Below are 27,786 nucleotides of genomic sequence, written 5' to 3' on the forward strand. Positions count from 1 at the left end.
CTGTGTGCACACCCCAAGGAAGGAATCCTAAGGATTAATGGGGTTCTCAAGTGTGCAGAATTACACAATCCCACCCAAAGGCTCAGTGTACCACCCGGGATTCTCGCTGCCTCCCGCACATTCATAGGATGCTAGGAGGGAATACCAAGTGATCAATGGTTCCTGGGTAGAGACGGGCTCAAAGTTGGCAACATTATTTCATTCCCGTGTAGCCAAGTCAGCATTGGGTGCCTGCCACCCCTTCTGACACAGCAGGTGTTTGGAGGGCATGTATGGATGTGAGATTTTGCCATTTGATTTGTGGTAGCCATTCCTTTGCTCCATCTTGTGGTTGGCAACCAAGTGGCTTAGGAGATTAGTCTCCAATCAATGTAGCATATAGCCTATTTTAACTTTTCTCACAGGTTTCTGCAAAAACATGAATCCCACCTCTTTAAGGTAACCCATAACATGGGGTTCTGTAAATGTGGGCTGCTGTTAGTAAAAAAAGACTTGTGCATTCTTTTTTTTTCCTTATCAAGCAACAGGCAGCAGCACTAACAGAGGCTCAGATCCTCACCTTCAATGCCGGACTCCTGAGCAAGACCTTATCCAACATGAATTAGTTCGTCGTGATGGCCCTGGGAGTCTTTATGTGTTGGTTTTCAAGTCTTAATCATCGGATAATTCCCCAGATATTTTTCCCGATATCTTCCCTTCCACCACCTTTGCAATGGTTGCAACATCGCCGCGCTCTTTCGGGAGAGTACCACAACCGAGTTTACTAATCCGTTGGATCGACCATGCCCATTCGATCAGGATGGGGGTAGAGGTGATACCCATTTCAAGCAAATTTCTCTTCATGCCAATCACATTAAAGTGAAGATAAGTGCTCTCAATCTCCTAAACATGTTAGTGATAACACCTTCCTCCTCCATCACACCAAAAATCACCAATGCACCAATCACCACGCTTACCCTTATGTATTTACCTGACTTCTCCGACAGAGCCGTACCCACTTATTCCCAGAAAAGCTTGATTGCGAGACACTGCACAAACATATGCACAAAAGACTTGTGCATTGCTACTGAAACCCACTAATACAAGTGCTGGTCCTTGCATGCTGCCAGTTATAACATGGAGGAGTTAGACTTGGACTAGATTTCATCGGCCACCTTCAGAAAAGTCTCTCTCATTGACCTACAAGGCAGTGCTATGTGCAGTGTACATCGGTATCTAGGACCCCTGTCTAGGCTAGGTGGGCCTCCTCTCCTTCTCCCATCACTGCCACTATGACGTCTAGGATGTCATGGGAGAATCTGGGTCCCTAGACTGCTTTGTCTTCTAGGTCTTGTCTTCTGTCTTCCAGATCGGTACCGGGTCCACTAAAGGGGTAGCCAGAGGGGGAGCCTCAAAGGGGTGGAGTCAGAGGGCTAGGCATGAGCAAGAGTAAAAGAGCGTTCACCTTTGATAATAATGTGCCATTTGGCCAAAGCGACTATCTATGAGCTGCTGACTTAACACTGCCCATGTAGGGGTTTTCTTCCTCTGGGAACCACAAGCAGACCGATCCATAAGAGGAGAGCTGTAGGACTGGTGATCCTCTACCAGAAATGCCAGGGTGTCCCTTTGGCACCAACCCATCATGGCGTCCTCCCCCACCCCAAGGTGAGAGGTCTCGAAGATGCGCTCTAGTGGGACTGCAAGGATGTAAACCCTAACAGAGCAAGGTCGCTGGCCCCTTGCTGCCTTTAAATACGGGTGTGGTGCTTTGGGTCTGTTTTGGCTACTAAACTGGGCTTCTGGACAGACCGCAGGATGTTCTGTGAGAAGATGGCAGTCCTCTTTCTGAAATTGTCGGCCGGGACATGTTACTGAAAAGACAGCATTCTCCTGTTTTCTTGGACTGATCCTGTTTGAAAAGACCTCTGAACCAGCTCAAGTTATTTGCAGTGCCAGGCACTGGCTCTTTCTGCCCAGTGCGGTGCCCCCTGCCAATGAAAGCTGTTGATGCTTAGAGTGATAAGACGCCCATCCTCCAATCATCCCTTTGATTCAGTCACAAAAATAAGAAAGGGAACACCCCTTCATACCTGGTGATAGGCAGTGCTCTCAGACCTTAAGGTTGACCTGGTCACTGTTGAAGTTCTTTGTCCATTAGGTGCCCTTCCTTCCTGGCACTGCCCGGTTCTCGTATGGAGTGGAGGCAGCATGGATGATCCACAACAAAGCCTACTAGACATTTTGCTGGCCCAAGTGTACAGTCCCGTATCTACACACTGCTGTGCGTAGAAGTCCATCTTGCCAGTCCTTGCTGTTTACTGTGGACATAAACCCTATTCATTCTCAAAAATATACTGGCAGTCCTTACCACTGAGGAAACTCTGCCAGGAACCGCTGCATAGAGTAATGTTGAGGATCCTGGGCAGTCTGCTACTTAAGCTATCTAATTATCTTCTGGCCAGTGAGAACTTATCACACACATTAAACTTACAACACACATTAAAACAATACCTATACTATGTCAAGTGAGGTCAATGCATGTGCATCCCTATGAGAACTGAGGTCAGCCACACAGCTTCTGCTATTTTCCCATTGGATGAAAAAGATGTTGGCTTCGCAGCAAGGATGCTTTTATCATTAGCTGCTGGAGTGATCATCGATAATGACTCTTTGGATTAGAACTTCTTACAGGTTCCCCCATGTGCCTCTCCACCAGTGTCCCCAACAGAGGTTAAATGCTGGCCTCATCCAACTAGTTGTTGGACTTCAGCTAGACTTTGGATGATGCCTCTGTGCACCAGCCCAGACAGCAAGTACATTCTTATTGCTGTTTCCCTCAAGGCCAGGAATAGGGCTATGACTCTGTAGAAATGCTGCTAATGCAAACTGCCCCGGAAACAGCTGAAGAGCTACCACCTGGTGAATAACAGGAGCAGGCCCTTGACCAGGAAGGCAAACAGGAAGTCCCCAGAGGCTGAAGCTTGAGTGTAGGTCACCTCGACAGAATGATTTGCTGAGGAGCTATGAGGACCTTGCTGTGGAGAACTGACCGAAGACTCTTCTGCGTGACCAGAGGGTTGATGAACCTCAAACGGTATTCTAGGACAGCATGCGTGATTCCGTCCCATCCCAGCCCTTGTGGTGCCATTGGTCTATCATTGGGAGACTACTAGTGCCCCCATTCATATTTTTTTTTGCAATATAATTAGGTGTTTTATAAATTGTTTATTGCATTCTTATGGCAACTTTGGAGTAGACAATGTTTTTCTCCTTACTCAAGGCCTTAGGGCAGTACCAAGCTGGCAGCAGTCGATAACGCTGATTCCCGAGCCATTATATTGATCTCCCTTGCCCTATCGTACCCAATGAGGTTAGTCTTTGATGCTGTGGCTCAGCCCTAACCCAATATGCCAGTTGTCCATTCCAGGTTGGTTACCCTGAGATTATAGTGACTGGTTCGGGTCTTATTAGAGCTGGAGACAAGCCAAAATGGTGACCGCGACCAAGTTTCAAGACAAAAGCCGATGAGAGTTGGTACTCATCTTGGACGTACTTCAAATGCAAGCCAACTTCAACACTAGGTGGACTTCTGTGTTGGCCTTTGAACCTAAGTCCAGTTTGGATCACCACTGGTCTCTCTCTGAACTGTGTTCAACTGTGGATTCTTAAAATAGTGCTTGGGGAATTCTATTCACAGAACACTTTGGGCCCAATACTCAAAATATTTGGGCTTGAAAATGCGACTTACACGTGCTCAAAGAGGCGTCTTCACAATTGCAAAACCACTTTTGCTATTCACAATTGTTGATTTTGCAATGAGTGAAGAATTTGATGACCGCTAGCTTAGCGGTGTGAGTCGTCTCTGCTCCCGCTAATCTGCTCCCTGACCCAAAGAGAAACGGCGCCAAGGAGGACTGACCGATCGATTTGGGCTTCTTCCCGGCCTGCAGTAAGGCTGAAAGGCTCAGGGTCGAGTTTTGTGTGCTTCCCGAGAAGGAATTAAGGAATTAAGGAAAAACGCTGAATCTATTTATCGCTGTGTCCACGCTGACTCTCACACGCCGACTGGGCTTCCTCCTGCTTGCGGCTTGCGCCCGGCTGGCTTTTCCCGGCTCCTCTTCGCTGACGCTGAGCTGGATCCTTTCCGCTTGATACTTTGTTGCTGCATTCTTCCCGGATTGTTTCAGGACCGCCTCTGTCTCATTTTGGTTAAGTTTCATGTGGTTCATCCTCCTCCAGCCCCCCCGGCTCCGCTGTTTTACCCTGTGTTTTCCATTCTTGTTCCGGCGAGCCAGATATTCGGTGCCTTGCTTTGGTCTGCGGTTCCATATAATGCCCCCCAAAAACATCAATCAGTTAGCGAAACCTCCGAATACTCGGAGTGGAAAGAGCAAACATGCTCCAACTAACGATACAGAGGAGTTTGAAGCAGTTAACCTCGCGCGTGGGATCGCCAAAGCTGGTGAGTCTATTTCTACTTTTTCTGCCAAACGGGGAGAGCCTCTTGGCAAGGGGATAACCCAAACTGTACCAGAACTTTTTGAGAAGTACGCTGTTAAAAACACTATTAAACAGCCCCATTTGGCCTCAACTATTCCCACTGCACTACTAGAAAAAGGAGATGGCAATACGGCTACACACTCTGTAGTTAATGATATCGCATCAAACCCTGACTCTGAATTAGTCATGATCCAAGCTCCTGACTCTTTAACTATATCTAGAACACTTTCACACAGCATTCTGGGACCTGAAGTTTCCAATACCTCGATCACTCTCGGTAGAACCGAAATTGGTGGGGGGCCATCAAGTGATAACGTATTTCCTCTCACCAGTCCTGTGAAACCTACAGAATCACCTGTGTCTGCTCCCACTAGAACTCTTCTTCAAGATATTATTCTAGATTCCACTGAGAAATTTTTTTCTATGTCCGATTTAACATCCGATGAAAGTTTGGATAAGGATTGGGCTGATTACCCCGAGGACGGCAGTTTGGGTAATGAGACGGGGGCAAGCGAGACTTCTCCAGGCTCTAGTATAACCGTCAAGAAACACAGGGTCAGGCGGTCATCTGCATACAGGAACAGGTCTAACGGTCCTGAGGATTCTTTATCTGTTCAGCCTGATCCTTTAGATGAGCAAGCCATCTGTGAAGAATCTCCCTCTGATCCTTCTGATCCCTCTTCAGTAGTGACTCTTTCCATGATTTACCAAACAATGTAAATGTAAATGTACAGGAATTTATATTTGCTGGCACACAGATCGGACACCAAAATGGAGATCGCCCGGACACAAGGTACCTGTCAAAAAGTAAAAAATGCTGTTCGCCGCTTCACTAAATTCTGTACTGATATAACTGCTAGAGTGTCAGAGGCTGAATCCAGGATCTCTATCTTAGAAGACGAAGTCGCTACACAAAAAAAGGAACTCGCCTTGGTTAAGGCTCAGCGGGACGATGTCAGCTTCAAGCTTTCCGAGCTGGAAAACCACTCGAGGAGGAATAATTCGCGTATTTTAGGCGTCCCTGAGAATCTTGGGGGTACAGATATCCGGAAATGTATTTGTGATCTTTTTTCTGCGGCATTTCCGGAACTCACTTCTTGGGACTGGCCGCTAGTTATTGAACGTGCCCACCGGTTTCCATTTCAAAGCAAATCCAAGCCTAAAGACGGAGAGTACCCGAGAGCCATTCTGGTTAGATTTAATAACTTTTTAGCCTGAGAAGCTATTTCTGATTTGGCTAGACCCAACAAAAAACGCTCTGCTAATGGCTGTTGTTTTTTTGTCAGGCCAGATTTTTGCCAATCAACTGTCACCAAGCGATGGCAGCTACGACAATTAATCGCCGGCTTCCAAAAAAAAGGCGCTACTGTTTATTTACAAAATCCAGCCAAACTTAAAGTTATTTTTAGGAACCAAACAAGATTTTTTGTCTCTGAAATTTTGGCCAAAGAATATTTAGATTCTTTATAATTGAATGCTAACGTCATTACAGTACTGTTCTTATTTTTTTCTTTTTCTGCCATTCAACATGTGTATCAGGTGATATATGTGATATATGCGTATCAGGTGTTCGTTTTTTTGGCCAAACTGTCAATTTGTTACTGTTTGTTGGCTGGATTAGGCTGATTTTTTTTCTCTTTGGGTCATCTGGGAGGGGGGCGGGGTGGCACTCGCTGATCCCAGGGACTGGCTGTCCCTGTGCCTCATAAGGTGGGTAGGGGTGGGGGGATGGTGTTAGGGGAGGGTTTGCTGGGGTGGAGGGGGTGGAGGGGGTGGTGGGGGTGTAATTCAACTTCAGTCAGAGTTGAGCAAGATTGTTCGATCGGTTATTCTTTGGTTACGGAGTCTACGGAGTCTAACTCAGATTTGTTTTCTATTAATGTTTCATCTGGTAAAGCATTGGAATTTTGTTGTATTTTAAGTGGTCTCCTAGCCTATAGGAAGTCATGTGTGATAGACTACAATTTTTGCAATTTCTCTTTTGGCTTTTTTCTTTCTATTCAATGCATAAGATAATTAAAATTTGTTCTCTCAATGTTAATGGTCTTAATGATTTAAAGAAGAGAGCTATGTTGATTAGAATGATTCATTTGTTACAGATTGATATACTCTGTCTCCAGGAGACACATTTATCCTGGGAGAAAAAAGATTTGCTTAAGTTTCCTGGATTTGACTTGTTAACTGCCTCCAGGCAGACTGGCATCAAACGAGGTGTAGCCATACTTATGCGCCGGAATCTGGGGACAGTTATCAAGACTTCTGCTGATAATTGGGGCCGTTGGGCAATGGCAGAACTTCTTGTTTTTCAGAGTAGGTTTTTACTTTATTCAGTTTATGGCCCTAACCTTGATGACTCTGAATTATTTAACTATTTAAATCAGGAACTAGCTCTTAGCAATATTTCTATTATTTTTTGTGGGGATCTTAATATCCACTCTGATGCTGATTCTGATATCAGACAAAACTCAAGATATAGTGGCATGAAACCACGGTCTTTTAGGGCGTTAAGGTCTCTGTTGTTAGATAATGCTTTATTCGATGCTTGGCATACGACCCACCCAGGCGAGCCTGGTTTTACTTTTTTTTCTGCCCCACATAAGAAGTTTGTTCGCATTGATGACATTTTTTTATCCCAGTTTTTTCTGGATAAAATCGAGGTTGAAGTTCTGCCTAGATTGTTATCCGATCATAATCCTCTCTGTTTAAAGCTTAGTCTGCCGTTAGCTGGACAGTCACATAAATCAACCTGGACATTTCAACGGAATTTACTTTTACAACCTGACTATGTTCGATTCATGTCCAATGTCATTCAGGAGTTTTTTGATTTAAATAATGACACGGCCTCAACCCCAGTAGTTTGGGATACATTTAAATCAGTCGTACGGGGAGAGACTTTAAAATATGCCAACTTCCAATTAAAGAATAAGCGTAACAAATTCAAAAGCGACTGCGATATGGTTCGGAATGCAGAGAAACGGCTTGCGGAGAGTATCAAACTAAATAAAGATATAGAGGAATCCCAACAAGATCTCTCGATTAAACGCTGCTCCGTTTATGCTCATATAGCTGACCAGGTCGTCGCACATCACAATCAACATCGGACAGAAAGTTATGAACTTAGTGAACAAACTGGGAAGGTTTTGGCACAAAGGTTACGTCAAAGATCCACGGCTAACGAGATTTTTTAAAATTCGAGATCTCTATGGCGAACTCAAAACCTCCAAAACCGACATATTAGCAGCATTCAACGAATTCTATCAATTGTTATATCATCAAGCTGATACAGTATCCGGCCCTGAGATTAAACATTTTCTCGACCAGATCAATATTACTGGAATGTCGTCAGATTTTTTTGAATGCCTTAGTATCCCAATCACCTGGGAAGAGATTGAACTAGCTATTACTGACCTTCCGGCCGGAAAAGCTATGGGCCCTGACTCTATTCCTCTAGAATTCTATCACAAATTTAAAGGAATTTTAAAGCCGGAGCTGATTAAGATTTTCTGCTCTGCCTTTACAGGTAACTCACCGGAATCATGGTCCCATGCCATCATCGTAATCTTTAAAAAGAAAGGTAAAAATTCTGAAGAATTAGGTTCATATCGACCTATTTCCCTTATCTCCACTGATAGCAAGATCTATTCTAAAATTCTTACCAATAGACTTAATCCCTTAATGCCTACTCTTGTATCTCCTAGACAACATGGCTTTATATTGAAAAGAGATACTACAGACCATGTTAAAAAGATAATAGCATTACTAGATTGGGCTCAGATCTCTGAATCTCCAGCTGCGGTGGCCCTGTTGGACGCTGAAAAAGCGTTCGACAGGGTCTCCTGGGAGTTTTTATGGTCTGTTATGCTCTGGATGGGTTTCCCCATCGCATTTATTAATGCGATTAAAACTTTATATACTTATCCCAAAGCGGTTATCAGAATCACTAACTCTTTCTCCAGGGGTTTTATAATAACTAGGGGGACTAGGCAAGGCTGTCCTTGTTCGCCCCTCCTGTTTGCATTATACCTAGAACCATACCTCCGCAATTTATCTTCCGCTTTAGATATTATCCCAGTACAAATTAACACCAATTTATTTAAAATTTTTGCATATGCAGATGACGTAGCTGTCACCACTATAGATATTAGACGTGCATTACCTAAAATTATTTCTCTTGCAGAAGAATTTGGTCTCTTATCTGGCTACAAATTAAATGTGGCCAAAACTCAATTAATTCACTCTGACTTTGGTCGACCTAACGAACTAGTTTTTGATGCTCAGGCTCAATATTTAGGGATCACGATTTCTCCCAGGGTTGATGAGATCGTACGTTTGAATATTGAACCTATCTTGAATTCCTCTAATAAAACTTTGGAGAGACTAAATAATTTACATTTCTCTCTCTATGTCGAGTCAACATAATTAAAATGTTAATTTTTCCCAAGTTTTTATATCTATTTCGAACAATACCTCTCTTGTTCTCTGCACTCTATTTTACAAAAATTGATAGGATGATTTCTAGGTTTCTGTGGGGGTACCGTCGCTCTCGTCGAGCGCTTAAATGGTGCTTTTTACCCAGACTGAAAGGGGGCTGGGGAGTCCCCAACTTCCGGTTGTATTACTGGCTTATCTCAATAAGATCTTTTGGTATACTTATTTTCTCGGACACTGTCACTGAAAATTCTCTTTACCCATCTGTCTACGAACTCTTATTGGGTCAGATGGCCCCCCAATGTTTAGTGAAAATCATTGAACCCAGCTATTATAAAAAAAACAAATTTAAAATTATTCTAGCATGTGCTGCAATTTGGCGACAATTTAAGAAAAAAATTCTTGGTCTGGGTTCAATTCGCTATTACTCTCCTCTGCTCAATAATTCTGCTTTACCACCTGTTTTTCATGATCAAATTACAAGAGTATGGTTTCTTTCAGGTATACAGACTCCTGGTGATTTATATCAAGATACCCAATTTTCCTCTTTTATCGTTCTTCAGAATAAATTTGGCCTATTACAACATCATTTTTTTAAGTATCTTCAGATTCGGAGTTTTCTAGAATCAAAAGGCCTTCTTGCTCATTCATGTATGAATGCTAATAAGAAATTGGAGGCCATTAGGAAAGCAAGGAAAATTGGTCCAGTCTATCAAATGACAATTAATTTAATTGAAGATGATCTATTTTTGGCTGAGAATAGATGGCAAAGGAAGTTAGATGTACCAAATATTGATATGGGAAGATCAATTGAAATATCTATGAAAGTACTTTTTAATGGATCCCTTCAAAGCCAACATTACATGTCCATTTTTGATCTTTATTATTCTCCTCTCAAGATAGCAAAATGGAAGGTTGGGGGAGATTCAAGATGTAATCCACAAACTTTTACTAGAACAACCAAGAAACCTGCAACAGTCGCACGTTCACTGGTGCTACTTGCATACTACACAAAGTCTGAAATATGTGCCTATCTCGAGGTCTGAATTTTGTGGGCCATGCCCTGAGGTTTTGTGTAATGACTATTGACACTGCAAAGTGTATCACAACAAAATGAATACAGAGTAGTATTCTATTTGGTGTTTCTGCTCTACTGATTGGATGTAGTGTACAGAACTCACAGTCGACGTCAGCATTCACCAAGTCTACCAAGGGTACCTGGGCCTTTCCCCGATGGAAAGCATTAACCACAGGGCTCAATGTTGTGAGTACTCTAGTGCCTTACCATATAAGGCCTATGTTTGTGTTTTGGGTGCTATCTCAGCCCCAGAAGGCACAAGGACTGTCTGTTTTTACAAGATATTTTTTTTCAAACGCATGGCTGATATCCACCAATGTGACATGTGAGCAATAGCTCTGCTGTCTGCACTGATTAGGAGACACATTGGGTGAGTGAGAACCACGCTGCTATCAGTGGCAAGTGTAGAGTAGCTCTTCTGTTTGTACTGAGCGAGGCATAAAATGTCTGAGCAAGGGAAGTTGTATTGAATGACAATATTCCCTGGATTCAATTGAAACAATGAGTTCCAGTGATAAAAGAAACAAGGGAAAAATGATTCACTAAACACGTGCCTCCTGTAAGAGTCTAATTAACATAACCATCCACCAGCCCTCCGTAGGTGTCTCCATAATATATGAAGCGAAGCTGAACGGCCTGTTGGTGACAACAAAGAATAAAAACACTTGTACATGTAGAGGCCCCATGCCATAGTCAGGGCTATGCAACACTATGGGGTCGATTACGATGCTGCACGGAAAAGGATCTGAACGTCATTTGATTCATCTGAATATAATTCGGAACCCGCCTTTCCAACCGTCTCAGACACGATTCCCAACAACCGATTACAATGGCTGAAAAGCGTTCGAACTGTCCAACTCGGTTCCGAAAGGCATTGGGAGTAACCGAGTCATTTGGAGCCAAATTGTAGTGGTCTACGGACTGTGTTTCCACCCAAGTGATTTGGATATCAGATTCTGACAGCCTTTCCAATTTGGCTGTGTCAACACTAATCGGCTGTCAAAATCTGACTTTGTGGACCCATAGCAGTCCCCCCTTAACCAGGGGCCCTCCGAATCGGACCCGTGGGGTACCATGCCCCCCCTTCCCATGCATGCACAGTGTGGAAGGCACCATGGGGTGCCTGCCACAGGGTGCAAGGTTTTCCCCAACCACCCCTTTTGTCCATGGGAACCTATTTTCTCGTTTGGAAGAGAGGCTCCCATTGAAGTCAATGTGAGTCCGACCAAACGATGTACGGAAGCATGGTAATCGCTCGGTAGGACTCGCAGGACCGGATTCAGTGGGAAACGATTCCGAAACTGATTCAGTTGGAAGAGTTTCCAGACAACATCGTAATCGACCCCTAAATTCCAATGAATATCCAATGTTGTGGTTTACGAAAGATTTCTTCAGCCCTCTAAAATCTATCTCCCTGGCAGTTCCTTTTTAAAAAGAAATATTCTTTTTAATAAGAAATATTTTTTAAAACAAAAAAAAGCTATTGTTCACAATTCATAATGCATTATTGCATACCTTGCAACCACCATAAGGGCCACTAAAGATGCTCACCCTAGTCAGCCTTGAAATGAGAAGTATCCCTGGGACGCGTTAGCTTTGGGCATCCGAGTATACTACTGCCCCCGTCACCCCAGGCGGCAACGCGTAGTTTCAAGCAGGCACCGGGATGCATGGGTGGGCAGTGACTAGGCAGGACTCCATTTCCCAGAATCCCCGCAAGTGCCGTCACGGAATGGCACGCGACGCTCCACTCGCACTTCCTGAGCCAGTTCCTTTTGACCTTAAAAATAGCCTGTCATAGAGACGGTGCACCAGTGAGAGGAAGGTGACACAAGAATAGGTGCCTCATTAGGGCGAGACCTTTGAGGAAGTAAGGAAATAAGTGCATGAGATTATGTAAGCACAGCACCTTTATAAGAACACAAATAGATATTAATTGAGTACGTGTGATGCAGCATTTTTGTTTTCGTCTTGCTCTCTGTCCTTAAGTGTTTGACTACAAGGCTCTCCTGGTCCCATTCCTCCATGATGAAGTAGTGTCCAAAAATTTGGGTAAGATTTGAGCATGAGTGTACTGCTATGAGTGTGAAAATGGGCACTTCCACTTTTCCTTTTCACCTGATGCAGCACGCATGATGAGTGTGTGTGACCACATACCACGACAAACGAATCTTTGAAATGGCGGTAATGCTACCTCTCATGTGGCATGGCTGTATCAAGCGTGATGGACAATCAACAGTCCATTTCACATACTATTTAATCCCAATGGCTGATGACTGAATAACACTACATAAACTAATGTTTATTTTTGTTTTATGTCTTTTTAGGACCATGCCATATACTTTGACCAGCAATCAGGAACTGGTACAGTATGACTGAGTGTACACCGAGTGAGTGTTGGCACTATCCTTAGGGAATACAAAAGGGGAGAAACAGGATCCTAGTCCTGAAGAAAGTCCCAGACCCTTGTGTGGGCACTTGTTGGGCTGAAACATATCGACCTCAATAGGACACAGGCAACCTAAACCTAATGGTGCCTCAAGTGTCCCATGTTTGTGTTTAAATCACCTCTAAACCACCTACCAATAAATAATCGAATTTGAAAAAGCAGGTGTACAGGGTTCTCAACTCTTAGGATCCCCTATCCCTCAGACACATCCCTGAACAGTCTCTCCAATTACAAAGAGGGCTGCCCGCCACTAGAGTGTTCTCTTGCGAGCGGGGGATGGCCCATGATGAAGCATGACACCTAGGGGCTGTGTGAGGCCTTTCCAACACTTTTTGGGAAAATCCTTCTTTAGGGTCATCCCTGTAACTATTGGGGTAAAAGTCATCCTGATAATGAATAAAATGGTGGATGTCTGGTTTTCATAATTTGCGAGTCTGAGTTGGATTAAGTTAGCTTGTTTTGTGATGTTGTGAGCAAGGGATAGACCTGACGTTTGTGGCAAGTGAGGGATAGCTCAAACGGCCTCACAATGAACGACTTACTTCTCACACAAGGATTTTGGGACTACTCCACCCAACAGGACTGGCATCAGTGCTTAATTTGAGCCGGAGCTTTCCGGTGCTGAGCACTGGCACTTAATTGCTTTCCAGTGCTTGGCACTGGCACCTAATTGTCAACACCACACTTAGGGCAGTCTGTCACAAGGTGGCGCTGCTCATGCAATTTAGAGATGAGCAGTATACAGTGTTTAGGAAAACAAAATACATTAAAAAATACCTGCCTCCTCAGCCATTCCTTTAGCTTTGGGGACCTGGAATAATCTGAACTGTTGCATTTACATGAGAGAGATGGATAGTAGTTGTTTTGGCAGCAATGACGAGGGCGATGGGTGGTGTAAGCTGCCGTGGCCTCCTGTTCAGAGCCCTGGTACTTCATATCTTACAAATTAAGCACTGACTGGCATCATAGGGAAATGCATACATCCCAGACAGGACTGCTGAGAGAGCTAGCAGACACATGAGGCTGTGCATAGGCAGGCACTCAGCTCTAGCAATGCAGCTCACACAGCATGGGAAGAGAAGCACGCGCCATCTCATCTGATTTGTGAACTCTGCACAGCTGGTCTGAAATGGGGATTTAAACATAAAGTCTTGTCAGGCATGATTCAACAAACGATGCATTGCTTCAATATTTGGTGTGGACTTCTTGAGATTCCATGCATGCCAGGCACCGATTTGAATGACATCCCTGTCTTCATATTACAAATAGCTTTCAATGCACACCTGTCCTTATGGCAAATGTAGGTTTGCAAGTGCCTCTTTCTTCATGCCAGACGTATCAATCCCCCCTTTCCTTATGCCAGGTATAGATTTGAATGACACTCTTTCTTTATGCCACATATAGCTCTGCAAGCCCTTCTTTATTTAAGCCAGGCTTAGCTTTGAATCCTCCCCTTTCCTTATGCCAGGTATAGATTTGAATGACACCCTTTCTTTATGCCACATATAGCTCTGCAAGCCCCTCTTTCTTTAAGCCAGGCTTAGCTTTGAATCCTCCCCTTTCCTTATGCCAGGTATAGATTTGAATGACACCCTTTCTTTATGCCACATATAGCTCTGCAAGCCCTTCTTTCTTTAAGCCAGGCTTAGCTTTGAATCCTCCCCTTTCCTTATGCCAGGTATAGATTTGAGTGACACCCTTTCTTTATGCCACATATAGCTCTGCAAGCCCTTCTTTCTTTAAGCCAGGCTTAGCTTTGAATCCTCCCCTTTCCTTATGCCAGGTATAGTTTTGAATGACACCCTTTCTTTATGCCACATATAGCTCTGCAAGCAAGCCCTTCTTTCTTTATTCTTTGAATCCCCCCCTCTCCTTATGCCAGTTATAGTTTTGAACAGCACCCTTTTTTATGCCATGTATAGCTCTGAAAGCCCCTCTTTCTTTATGCCAGACGTAGCTTTGAATCCTCCCACGTTCCTTATGCCAGGTATAGTTTTGATTGACAACATTTCTTTATGCCACGTTTAGTTCTGAAAGTGCCTCTTTCTTTATGCCAGGCGTAGCTTTAATTCCTCTCCCTCTTCCTATGCAAGGGATAGTTTTGATTGACACCCTTTCTTTATGCCACGTTTAGTTCTGAAAGTGCCTCTTTCTTTATGCCAGGCGTAGCTTTAATTCCTCTCCCTCTTCTTCTGCAGGGGATAGTTTTGAATGACGCTCGTTCTTTATGCCACGTTTAGTTCTGAAAGTGCCTCTTTCTTTATGCCTCTCCCTCTTCTTATGCAGGGGATAGTTTTGAATGACGCACGTTCTTTATGCCACGTATAGCTCTGAACCATTACACAACAATGGGGAAACCCAGCAATCCACAGGACCTGGGTAAGGTAAGTTTGGTCCTAACGGAGATTGTACAAATTGAAAAATCATTAGCACCCAAAACAAAAACTTATTCGAACGGAAATCAGTTCCCCAATTTGTATTATATTTGTTGTTAACACAATCAATTTGTACAACATACTTGTGTAGAACAGTTGCTCTAAAACAAGTAAAGGAAAGCAAGTGTTTAATACGGTGCTGGAGAAAAGGAGGGAGTAAGAGTAAAAGGTGCTATGAGGTAAAATATTTACAAACAATGAAAAGTAATATATGGTTATGTTATATTATGTTACGTTATGTTTGTGTTGGTTAAGTGTGATGTATATGCTAAATTTGAAGTTGCTTTATTTTGTGGGTGGGCATTATCTTCTATTTTGCAGGTTTTCATTTACCAAGGTTTCCATGTGGATGTTTAGATTTTGAGTTTATTTATATCAGTTTTGGTTTCTAATAAACAAAATATTTTCACTTTGATTTCTTTTCTTTTTTCTGGTTTCCTAGAGCATCTGTTTTTTAAACACTTTTGTGGTTTTTTAATGGTTTTTGAAGACTTTGAATTGCTTTGATGTATCTCATTTGGACTCATTTTATTTTTGCATTTTTGGGGAGCCTTAGAATTTTGTTTTCCAATTTTGGTGGAATATATTTTTTAGTACATGGATACGGAGGAGGATCTGACCCTACAGAATAGTAAGTTATATATAAGTTCTTTGTTCTGGGTGGGAAATATTATATTTTATGAATTATGTGAATGTTATGTGATTGCTATTTGTTAAGTTATATTTTATGAGTTGTAATTAATTTTTTTAATCAATTTTGGGTGTGATTACATCTTTGGGGGTGGTTAAATTAATGTTTTTGTACAGTTAATATACCAAATATATTCATTTATCAGTCTTATTTGAAATTTTAGTTTTATATATTTTTTGTCTGTTGTATACAAGTGATATGTTAATTATGTATTTAAAAAAATAGTTTTTTTATGCAGCTTTGGATTATGCTTTGGGTTTATTGGGTCTTCTGTAATCTATTATTGATTTTATAACAGGGTTTTGGCTATTGCACTCCTTTGTTATTAATTCCTTTACATTGTAGCATGTTGTACATTATACTGGTTTCTTTGCTAAGTATAGGATTAATTTGGGTTACTGATTGTTCCCTTCGTTGTTGTTGGTAGCTTTGTTCTTTTTGTAGGGCTTCTATAAATGTATAAAGTGAAGGTTGGGTCCTGCCTAGTGTGGATTGGAAGGCATTGTGCCATCCTTCTAATGCGCTGTTGGTTTTGGCTTCTTGAGCCATGGTTCTGGCATGGACATTCCACCATGGTATTTGGGATTTGGGATGGCATTAGTGCTGAGTGTGCTGCAGTCTGCCAACCCAAATGTTTTCAAAATTATCCATTAGAGGGCTAAGTTTGTGTTTCTTTTGATGGTAGAAAGGACTTTCAATGCGTCAATTGTTGTGGTTAGCTACCTCTGTGACAGGAAGGTATGCTAGTGCAATCATTTATTTTTCTTTCAAAGGCAACTTGACTGTTTGGTGCAAATGCTAAATTTAGGGCCTTACTATGAGTTTGGCGGTGCTGGAGTGCGACCGCCCCGCACCACCAAACCCATGTTTGGACTGCCCGCCAGATTAGGAGTTTTCTTCTGTCTGACAGGCTGTTCTTTGGCGTTCCCACAGGGGTGCTTATGAAATAGGCATTGGAATGGGAACATCAAAATCAGTACCTGCACGGCATGGACGGCTGCAGTCCATGCTGTGCAGGTACTGGGGTGCATGCACACTGTAGGGCGCAACATGGGCCTCCCTACATGCACCCCATGGTGCAGAGGCACAAGGGTGGACTGGAGGGCACCCCTTTTTTCCTCAACACCACACTTTTCATGGCGGTCGCACCACTATCAAAACTGTGGCGGTGTGGAAACTCGTAATATGCTTGGCATGCATATTGTGGCCTCAAGACCGCCACACCACCACCAGGGATCTCTGATCTCTGATCCCTGGCAGGTGCAGTGGTACCAGGACAGTCCGACTGCCCTGGTCATAATAGGACTGTCAGATGACCGCCACTGTTGTGCCCCTGCGAGTCTGGCGGTCCGTGGACCGCCAGACTCGTAATATGGCCCTAAGAGCCCATTGTTGGAGGTTTCTCCATATCTATTGATTAAAATGGTAGTAACAGCCATGTATGGCTGTTTGTGGGTACAGTTTTAAAATGGTTTCGAATCCCAGTTTGTTTAAAATATATTATTATTTTATGTGGGCAATAGTTGTTTGTATTAATTTTAATGAGGATTAGTAGTTCATAGTAAGTTTTTCGTTGTTTATTAGGAATTAGTGCATATGTGAATAGTATATTTGCGTTTTGATATTCTCCGTGTATGGTATGTATGGTGCATTTCTGAGTCACTGGTTTGGGGTAAATTTGAAGGTTCCATCTATCATCCATATGTGACATCGGTTTAGGTTTAATAAGTTATCTGCTGTAGAAAATATTAGGATTTGTTTTTCATTGCTCAGGTTATCACGCAAGAGTAAGGGTTCCTCATTGTGTGTGGTTGCTAAGTGTTCATGTATTTGGATCTCTCTGTATCACCTTGGCTGTTTAATGGTGCATCTGCTGATTGTGTCTCTCTGGCTTCTGGGTGGAACCTTCAAGTTGCATACCCTGGTTGTTAACAGTGCCTCCAGTGATTGTGTCTCTCTGGCTTCTGGGTGGAACCCTCAAGTTGTATGCCCTGGTTGTTTACCAGTGCCTCCAGTGGGTGTGCCTCTCATGCTTTTGGGTGGAATCCCCAAACTTTATACCCTGGTTGTTGCCAGTGCCTCCAGTCGTTGTTATCAGTGCCTCAAGTGGTTGTTACCAGTGCCTCAAGTGGTTGTTACCAGTGCCTACAGTGGTTATTACCAGTGGCACCAGCGGTTGCTACCAATGCCTCTAGTGGTTTTTATCAGTGCTTCCAGTGGTTGTGCCTCCTTAGTTTCTGTATACCCTGGTTGTTCAACTGCGACTCCAGTTTTTGTGCCTCCCTTGCTTCTGGGTGGAATCTTCAAGCTTTACACCCTGGTTGTTAACAGTGACTCCAGTGGTTGTTACCAGTGCCTCCACGGTTGTTACCAGTGTCTCCAGTGGTTGTTACCATTGCCTCCAGTGTTTGTTACAGGTCCCTCCAGTGGTTGTTACAAGTGCCTCCAATGGTTGTGCCTCTCATGCTTTTGGGTAGAATCCCCAAGTTTTATACCCTGGTTGTTTAACAGTGCCTTCAGTGGTTGTTACCAGTGCCTCGAGTGGTTGTTGCCAGTGCCTTCAGTGGTTGTTATCAGTTCCTCCAGTGGTTGTTACCTGTGTCTCCAGTGGGTGTTACCAGTGCCTCCAGTGGTTGTTACCAGTGCCTCCAGTGGTTGTCACCAGTGCCTCCAGTTGTTGTGCCTCTCTTTCGTCTGTATACCCTGGTTGTTATCAGTGCCTCCAGTGGTTGTGCCTTTCGTGCTTCTGTATACCCTGGTTGTTTAACCGTGATGCGGTCTACCGAAGGGTCTCAACAGGTCGAATTGACGGAGGCAAGCCGAGTCAAGGTTATTCAGGCTCCTCCACCCCGGCAGACCATGAGGCTAATTTTGCTTAACTAATAAATACTACGTGTTCAGTGTAACCGTATGTAAATTGTTTACGCTGACACTAAGGTGCACGTTTATTATTTTCACTTTATTACAGGTTGTGCATGGAGTGGTACACATGGGGCTGGTCCCCATGCGGTCCTGAAGAAGAGGTTTTAGGGGATAACCTCGAAACATGTTGACTCTGAATATTAGCGACTATTAGCACATAATTACCTAATTCCTCCCTTTTATTAAACCCCTTTTTATCCTTCACCAGCTAGGAGCAAGAATAAACTTATCCTACACTCACTAGCTAGGTAAATTTTAATCAATCCACACCACTCCCCCCTCACTGCACTCCACATAGTCTTTACGAATTCAGTGCTCCTACGTAACTATCGCAAGTCACAGCACGCCCCAAGCAGTAGATGCTTGGGATGGCCCCAATGATGAAGCATGTCACCTAAGGGAAACCTTGGGTGAGTGAGGGGACTCAAGAAAAATATTTTCTTTTCTTGCAAATTGTGGTACGTTGACTCATTGAGTTGACCCGCATTTCCCTACTAACTAGGTTCACGGATCCATGACCTTAGATAATTTTGTCTTACATGTACCTAGGAGGACGAACCTAGTTATATCCCCCTCTCCCTCCTTCCTGTTTTGATGTTTAACCGTGACACCGAAGTTTGGGTCTCCCTTGCTTCCGGATGGAATCCTCAAGCTTTATTCCCTGGTTGTTACCAGTGCCTCCAGTGGTTGTTACCAGTGAGTCCAGCGGTTGCTACCAGTGCTCCCAGTGGCAGTTATAAGACCCTCCAGTGGTTGGGCCTCTCTTACTTCTGTATACCATTGTTATTACCAGTGACTCCAGTGGTTGCCTTATCAGTGCTTCCAGTGGTTGTGCCTCTCATGCTTCTGTATACCATGGTTGTTAACAGTACCTCAGTGGTTGTTACCAGTGCCTCCGGGGGTTATTACCAGTGCTTCCAGTGGTTGTTACCATTGTCTCCATTGGTTGTTACCAGTATCTCCAGTGGTTGTTGCCAGTGCCTCCAGTGGTTGTTACCAGTGCCTACAGTGGTTGCTACCAGTGCCTCCAGTGGTTGTTACCAGTGTCTCCATTGGTTGTTACCTGTGCCTCCAGTGGTTGTTACCAGTGCCTCCCGTGGTTGTTACCAGTGCCTACAGTGGTTGCTACCAGTACCTCGAGTGGTTGTTACCAGTGCCTCCAGTGGTTGTTACCAGTGAGTCCAGCGGTTGCTACCAGTGCTCCCAGTGGCTGTTATAAGACCCTCCAGTGGTTGGGCCTCTCTTACTTCTGTATACCCTTGTTGTTACCAGTGACTCCAATGGTTGCCTTATCAGTGCTTCCAGTGGTTGTGCCTCTCATGCTTCTGTATACCATGGTTGTTAACAGTACCTCAGCGGTTGTTACCAGTGCCTCCGGGGGTTATCACCAGTGCCTCCGGGGGTTATCACCAGTGCCTCCAGTGGTTGTTACCATTGTCTCCATTGGTTGTTACCAGTGTCTCCAGTGGTTGTTGCCAGAGCCTCCAGTGGTTGTTACCAGTGCCTACAGTGGTTGCTACCAGTGCCTCCAGTGGTTGTTACCAGTGTCTCCATTGGTTGTTACCAGTGCCTCCAGTGGTTGTTACCAGTGCCTCCCGTGGGTGTTACCAGTGCCTACAGTGGTTGCTACCAGTACCTCGAGTGGTTGTTACCAGTGCCTCCAGTGGTTGTTACCAATGTGTCCAGCGGTTGCTACCAGTGCTTCCAGTGGCTGTTATAAGACCCTCCAGTGGTTGGGCCTCTCTTACTTCTGTATACCCTTGTTGTTACCAGTGACTCCAATGGTTGCCTTATCAGTGCTTCCAGTGGTTGTGCCTCTCATGCTTCTGTATACCATGGTTGTTAACAGTACCTCAGTGGTTGTTACCAGTGCCTCCGGGGGTTATTACCAGTGCCTCCAGTGGTTGTTACCATTGTCTCCATTGGTTGTTACCAGTGTCTCCAGTGGTTGTTGCCAGTGCCTCCACTGGTTGTTACCAGTGCCTACAGTCGTTGCTACCAGTGCCTCCAGTGGTTGTTACCAGTGTCTCCATTGGTTGTTACCAGTGCCTCCAGTGGTTGCTACCAGTGCCTCCCGTGGTTGTTACCAGTGCCTACAGTGGTTGCTACCAGTACCTCGAGTGGTTGTTACCAGTGGCTCCAGTGGTTGTTACCAGTGAGTCTAGCGGTTGCTACCAGTGCTCCCAGTGGCTGTTATAAGACCCTCCAGTGGTTGGGCCTCTCTTACTTCTGTATACCCTTGTTGTTACCAGTGACTGCAGTGGTTACCTTATCAGTGCTTCCAGTGGTTGTGCCTCTCATGCTTCTGTATACCATGGTTGTTAACAGTACCTCAGTGGTTGTTACCAGTGCCTCCGGGGGTTATTACCAGTGCCTCCAGTGGTTGTTACCATTGTCTCCATTGCTTGTTACCAGTGTCTCCAGTGGTTGTTGCCAGTGCCTCCAGTGGTTGTTACCAGTGCCTACAGTGGTTGCTACCAGTGCCTCCAGTGGTTGTTACCAGTGTCTCCATTGGTTGTTACCAGTGCCTCCAGTGGTTGTTACCAGTGCCTACAGTGGTTGCTACCAGTACCTCGAGTGGTTGTTACCAGTGCCTCCAGTGGTTGTTACCAGTGCATCCAGTGGTTGTTACCAGTGCCTCCAGTGATTGTTACCAGTGTCTCCAGTGGTTGTTACCAGTGTCTCCAGTGGTTGTTACCAGTGCCTACTGGGGTTATTACCACTGCCTCCAGTGGTTGTTACCAGTGTCTCCAGTGGTTGTTACCAGTGCCTCCAGTGGTTGTTACCAGTGTCTCCAGTGGTTGTTACCCATGCCTCCAGTGGTTGTTACCAGTGTCTTCATTGGTTGTTACCAGTGCCTCCAGTGGTTGTTACCAGTGCCTCCAGTGGTTGTTACCAGTGCCTCCAGGGGTTGTTACCAGTGCCTCTAGTGGTTTTTAACAGTACCTCCATTGGTTGTTACCAGTGCCACCAGTGGTTGTTACCAGTGTCGTCTTTGGTTGTTACCAGTGCCTCCAGTGGTTGTTACCAGTGCCTCCAGTGGTTGTTACCAGTGTCGTCTTTGGTTGTTACCAGTGCCACCAGTGGTTGTTACCAGTGTCGTCTTTGGTTGTTACCAGTGCCTCCAGTGGTTGTTACCAGTGCCTCCAGTGGTTGTTACCAGTGTCGTCTTTGGTTGTTACCAGTGCCTCCAGTGGTTGTTACCAGTGCCTCCAGTGATTGTTACCAGTGTCTCCAGTGGTTGTTACCAGTCTCTCCAGTGGTTGTTACCAGTGCCTACTGGGGTTATTACCACTGCCTCCAGTGGTTGTTACCAGTGCCTCCAGTGGTTGTTACCCATGCCTCCAGTGGTTGTTACCAGTGTCTTCATTGGTTGTTACCAGTGCCTCCAGTGGTTGTTACCAGTGCCTCCAGGGGTTGTCACCAGTGCCTCTAGTGGTTTTTAACGGTACCTCCATTGGTTGTTACCAGTGCCTCCAGTGGTTGTTACCAGTGTCGTCTTTGGTTGTTACCAGTGCCTCCAGTGGTTGTTACTAGTGTCGTCTTTGCTTGTTACCAGTGCCCCCAGTGGTTGTTACCAGTGCCTCCAGTGGTTGTTACCAGTGCCTCCAGTGGTTGTGCCTTTCATGCTTTTGGTTGGACCGCACACAGTTTGTATCTTGGTTGTATAACAGTGCACGCATAGCCTGTGCCTTTATTCGCCTCCTGGCTGCCTGTGCACTGTATACACAGTGGCCCTTTAACAGAGGGCTTGTACCACTGTTTGCTTCTAGGTGGACTCTGCATGGTACATTCACCATCACCACCTATCCAAGCGCTACGCACTCCATGGCACTGTCAGTGCCGACCACCCCTAAATTGGCATCTATGGGCAGCGGTGTCTATTCGCACACTTGACACAGCACCTTGTGCTTATGCGCAGCAACATTCTGTGCACTCTAGTAACGCCTTTTGACCCTCACACCCCTCACCCAACACCTCCCATATGGGTCACAAGCACCCAATCCCATCAACTATGAACCTGGAAAGGATGCCAGGAAGACCAGGCAAATTACAGCGCTGTATGACTGTGTCAGGGATATAAGGCGCTATATAACTACTACAATACAATAAAAGGCAAGAATACTGTCAGCACTTTCCCTTACACATTAGCATGTACCCGTCATTCTACTACCTAATTATTGATGTATTGACTTTTACACACTTACGCAGGGTCCCTGGACACGCAAATAATACTCATGTCGTGCTGTGCTATACTCAGTGCTGTGCAGTTTTATACACTGTATGCAGTGTCCCTGCACACTCAAATAATACCCCTTCATATTCTGTCATACTCGCTGCCGCACAGTTTTAACAGTGTCTGCGATGCCTTGCCACGCACTCTAGTAACACCCCTGCCCTGCATACTGCGTTATAATCTGTGCTGTACAATGTCTACCACTGTATGCAGTGTCCTTGTACACTCAAATAATATGTCTTCACACGCCTGTCATTGAAGTCGGTGTTGTGCAGTTTTTAACACTGTGCGCGGTGTCCATGTACACTACACGCCCACATAATACCCATTCATAGTGTTATACTCAGTGATGTACAGTTTTTAACACACGTGTTCCGGTACACTCAAATACCCCTTCATAGTGTTATACTCAGTGCTCCGCCGTTGTTGTCCCTGTACACACTCAACCGATACCCTTCATACTGTTATACTCGGTGCTGTGCCGTTTTTGTCCCTGTACACACTCACCCGATACCCTTCATAGTATTATACTCGGTACTGTGCCGTTTTTGTCCCTGTACACACTCACCCGATACTCTTCATAGTGTTATACTCGGTGCTGTGCAGTTGTTAACACTGTAAGCGGTGCCCCCAAACACTCAAACAACTGTGTGTGGTGTCCATGTGCACACACTCGTATAACACCTCATCATAGCGAGTTATGCTCAGCCCTGTACAGTTCTTACACACCCATCAACTGTGTGCAGTGTCCCTCATCCTCATATGCTGCTCTATGCCAAGGCACATTTATGGGTAGTACAAGTCCCCCCTTGTATCTTCTGTGTACCACTTACCTGTACACACTCGTTCTACACCTATTCAGTGCTGTACTGTTTCTTACTCATTTTCCTGCACACACTCAGATACTGTCCTTAGCACTATGACTTGATCATTGTTGTACAATTTCTTGCACACGCAGCCACTGTGCACACTTCCCCTGTGCACATTCATAAACCGCCCTCCCTTGACATGTTCATTGCTCTACACTTTTTTGCACACAGTGCGGTTATATGAAAATTCCCACACCCGTCATATAACGCCCCTACATACTGTGACACACACATTGCTGTACAGTTTCTTATACATGTGCTGCTTCTGCGTGCAGGTACACCCCACGCACTGATAAACGCCCCTCATAGTACCACACACTTAATGTAGTTTATTACAGTCCCCATACACTCCTGACACTCACTCGCACACTGCCGCGGTGTTAACAAACACCATTTCTGTGCAGTTTCTTACACTCTGAGATCGCGTGCAGTTTCCATGCACACACACACTACCCCGCACATTCCGTGACACACTCAATGGAGTGCAGTTCCTCTCACGCGGACTCCCGCCACCAGTTCCTTTTACATGACATATACAGTCGCTGTAAAGTAAACCAAGACTCGCGGAATCTCCGGGGATTCTAGGCGCTGCAGCACTCACCTGCCTGCGCCCCGAAGTCCCTCCTCTCGGCTGCGAGGCGCATGGGGGCGCTCAGGAGGAGGCACAGCAGCAGGGCTGGGAGAGCACCCATGGGTGCCCGGGGCTGGAGGGCTCCCCTGAGACGTGCGCGCGCGCCTCCTTCGCGGGAGCCTCTGTGCAGTGCGTACAGTGCGGGGCGCACTGGCTGCAGCTGCCAGGGAGCAGCCCCTCTGGCACTGATGCTGACAGAGAGCAGGCAGCGCACAGCCTGAGTGTGAGCACACGTGTCTGTAGCGCCGACTGTGAGCATGTGTGGGTGAACAGATGTGTGACAGCAGATGCCTGTCCGCGCCAGGGCGTGTCTGTCAGTGTGTAATTTTTGTGTACCCTCTGTTCCTTTACAGCCGCTTCTCGTCGCTCTCACAGACACATCATAACTGTTGCCTGACAAGGCTAGCAAAATCTTTCGTGGCTACCTTCGATCTCCTTCGGTAGCTGTGGATGAGCAGACAAAGCTCAGTCACAGGAGGTGGTTTAGGGACGAGGTCTCAGAAACAATATAAACAGTAGTTATCACAAGTTGTGAAGGTGCACGCCCCGCCAGGGTTGCTGCGCAGGAAGAGAATGAGTTACCACTGGCCATGGAGGTGAATAACTGTGCCAAACACGTGGTGCAGCAGTGCTTAATTTGATCCGGTGGTCTCCGGTGCTTGGCACCGGCAATTAATTGTTGGCACCCGCACTTATGACAGTCCACCTCATGGTGGTGCTGTCTAATTGTGGAATGAGCAAACAACAGTTGTTTAATAATTCTACATACATTAACAATGACTAACACCTGCCGCCCAAGCCATTCTTGTAGCTTTGAGGTGGCTGGAATAGTGTGAATGTTCACACTTATAGGAGTGTCATAGTTAGTAGCTGTACTGGTGTGGTTATTGGCAGCGCTGGAGGATGCAATGGGTGGTGCCTCCTGAAAAGGGCCCTGGCACTACTTTGTTTACAAATTAAGCACTTCCAAGACCTCTCTTAGACAGAAGAGGGATGCAGGCCCCACCCTCCAGTCTGTCAGTCTCCCTGCCTCATTTAGAGGGCCAGAAAGCACTGTGCCACTGGAGACACAGGCGGCTCTGTCACTGGAAGCCCGCTTGCCACCGCTGGACAGCCGGCTGGCATGGGACTCCTTCCTCACTGTGTTTGTCATCTGTCTTCATTTGTTTGTGCCAATGTGTGCATGGAGTGTGGACTCCCCATCCTGACATTGCCCAGTGGACTGCGAGCCGGGGAATCATTTTAGGGGAGTAGGCCCGGCTGTCAGAAGGGGGGGAGCTGAGGCTTCATGAATCCACAGGCTCATCGGTTTCCAGGGCCTGCCCTCCTGCTGTAAAATCTATTTATAGATATTGTAGCAAGCAGGACCTGTTTATTCACTACAACTAGCAAGGCTAAAAGCACTCGATGGAACCAACTTCTGGAGCTGCTGTGTTTTCCGTTCCCTGGGGGCGTTTGTTTTTAGAATTTAGAAATAGGGGTGGGCTGACTTTTTTGAGCCGGGTCCAGCAATAACGTCTGACATGCCCACTGCAGGGAATCAAACACACAAAGGCGATGGGAGGGATGCTTGCAAATAGTTTAAACCACTGTCAATCCGTGAGGGCAGCATTACAATCCATCATTTTTTGCTCACTGTGTGATTCTACACAGAGGCCCACCTTATGCACATCAGTACTGTCAGTCCATCCTACCCTGACAGGCAAGGCTCCACCCAGCAGAGAACACAAGCAACCCAGACTGGTTTCAGTAACACTGTGATCAACAAGCCCATGTATGCGCACACCCGTGGCCACTTAGGGCGTTACATCAAACACATAAAGGGGCCCACATCTGGGAATACCCATAACCTATTAGGGCATTTGATAAAACAAACAAAAGGTTAAGGGGGGATGCTTGACATTTTTCTAAATCACTTGAAATCGCTTGGAGTAGCATTCCAACCATCATTTTTCACCCGTGTACCACTCTGGACAGAGGCCTGCCATGTGCAAATCAGTACTGACCATGAGCCTCATGGGAACATCTCATCGTTGGACGCATTTATTTTCAAACTTTTTTGGGGGGAGAATATCCTTTCTCCCAAACCCAATGGAGAGTGTCAGCCTCAGTGACTCTGCCCACTAGCACAGTGCAGTGTGGTGCTGGGTTGAATATTATTGTCAGGGCTGGTTTCAGTTGTGTGTATGAGGAGGTGCATACATGTAGGTGTGATCCTCTGCAGACAGGCATGTGACTGCATATACAAGACTGTGCTCGGGGAGGGTAGACCAGCGCACCTTGTTCTTCTTTGGGGGTGAAAGTGTAAGACTGTCTGTGTGTGTGTAGTGTCTGAATGCATGATTGTTGGGCTGTGCGCACGTCTGTGCATGTTTGCACCTATTAACAGATATTAGCAGCATGATCTCATAAGTTTATGTGCACAAGAAAGACACTGAGTTTCAGACAAAAGCATTAATGGGACATAACTTCAGGCATCCATTAAGTAGTGGCATTGTAAGCAGTTCCATGTGTTATTCTTGGGATCATTAATCACTGCAGGTACAGTCTGGGGTGATTCCTCTCAGAGTGAATAATGGCGGCCTTCAATTCTTTTTATTTTTTACAAAAACACCACGTTTGTTTGGTAATTCATAAATTAATCGTGGAGTTTTCAGTTTTTTTGCAGAAGTTTGAAGGGTGACCCCAATACTCCTCCCTCACTTTTAGCATTATACTTAATCCAGTTTAAGTTGACCAATATTGTGATTATTCACTCATACCCTACGCTCTAACACGTACCCATGGCCAAACCCTTACTTCTAACACTTACCCATAGCCCTACACCATACCCTGACATTTACCCATAGCCATACCCCATGGTGTAACACTTACCCATAGCCATATCCCATTCTCTAACACTTATCCATAGCCCTACCCCATACCCTGACATTTACCCATAGCCATACCCCATGCTCTAACACTTACCCATAGCCATATCCCATTCTCTAACACTTACCCATAGCCCTACCCCATACCCTGACATCTACCCATATCCCATGCTCTAACACTTACCCATAGCCCTACCCCATACCCTGACATCTACCCATATCCCATGCTCTAACACTTACCCATAGCCATACCCCATCCTTTAGCACTTATCCACAGCCATACCCTGTGCTCTAACACTTACCCATAGCCATACCCCGTTCGCTAACACTTACCCATAGCCATACCCCATGGTGTAACACTTACCCATAGCCATATCCCATTCTCAAACACTTACCCATAGCCATACCCAATTCTCTAACACTTACCCACAGGCATACCCCATCCTTTAGCACTTATGCACAGCCATACCCTGTGCTCTAACACTTACCCATAGCCATACCCCGTTCGCTAACAGTTACCCGTAGCCATACCCCATTCTCTAACACTTACCCATAGCCATACCTCATGCTCTAATACATACCCACTTCCAACCCCCATCCTCTAACACTTACCCATTGCCATACCCCATGCTCTAGTACTTATTTATAGCCATACCCCATCCTTTAGCACTTTCCCATAGTCCTACCCCACGCT

At 45.3% G+C, this 27,786-nt stretch overlaps 1 protein-coding gene across 1 annotated transcript in view; it reads right to left on the reverse strand.

Annotated features, from left to right (window-relative positions):
* LOC146812694 (von Willebrand factor A domain-containing protein 1-like) overlaps nt 1-24,448 on the reverse strand; it is a 145,456-nt gene extending 121,008 nt beyond the window's left edge. The window contains exon 1 of the mRNA XM_085619797.1: nt 24,193-24,448. Within this exon, the coding sequence (XP_085475923.1) occupies nt 24,193-24,283 (91 nt within the window). The 5' untranslated portion in view covers nt 24,284-24,448. The remainder of the gene's footprint in view (nt 1-24,192) is intronic.
* Between the last annotated feature and the right edge of the window lie 3,338 nt (nt 24,449-27,786).

Source organism: Triturus cristatus, chromosome 7 (genome assembly GCF_964204655.1).
Source record: "Triturus cristatus chromosome 7, aTriCri1.1, whole genome shotgun sequence".
Taxonomy (NCBI): domain Eukaryota; kingdom Metazoa; phylum Chordata; class Amphibia; order Caudata; family Salamandridae; genus Triturus; species Triturus cristatus.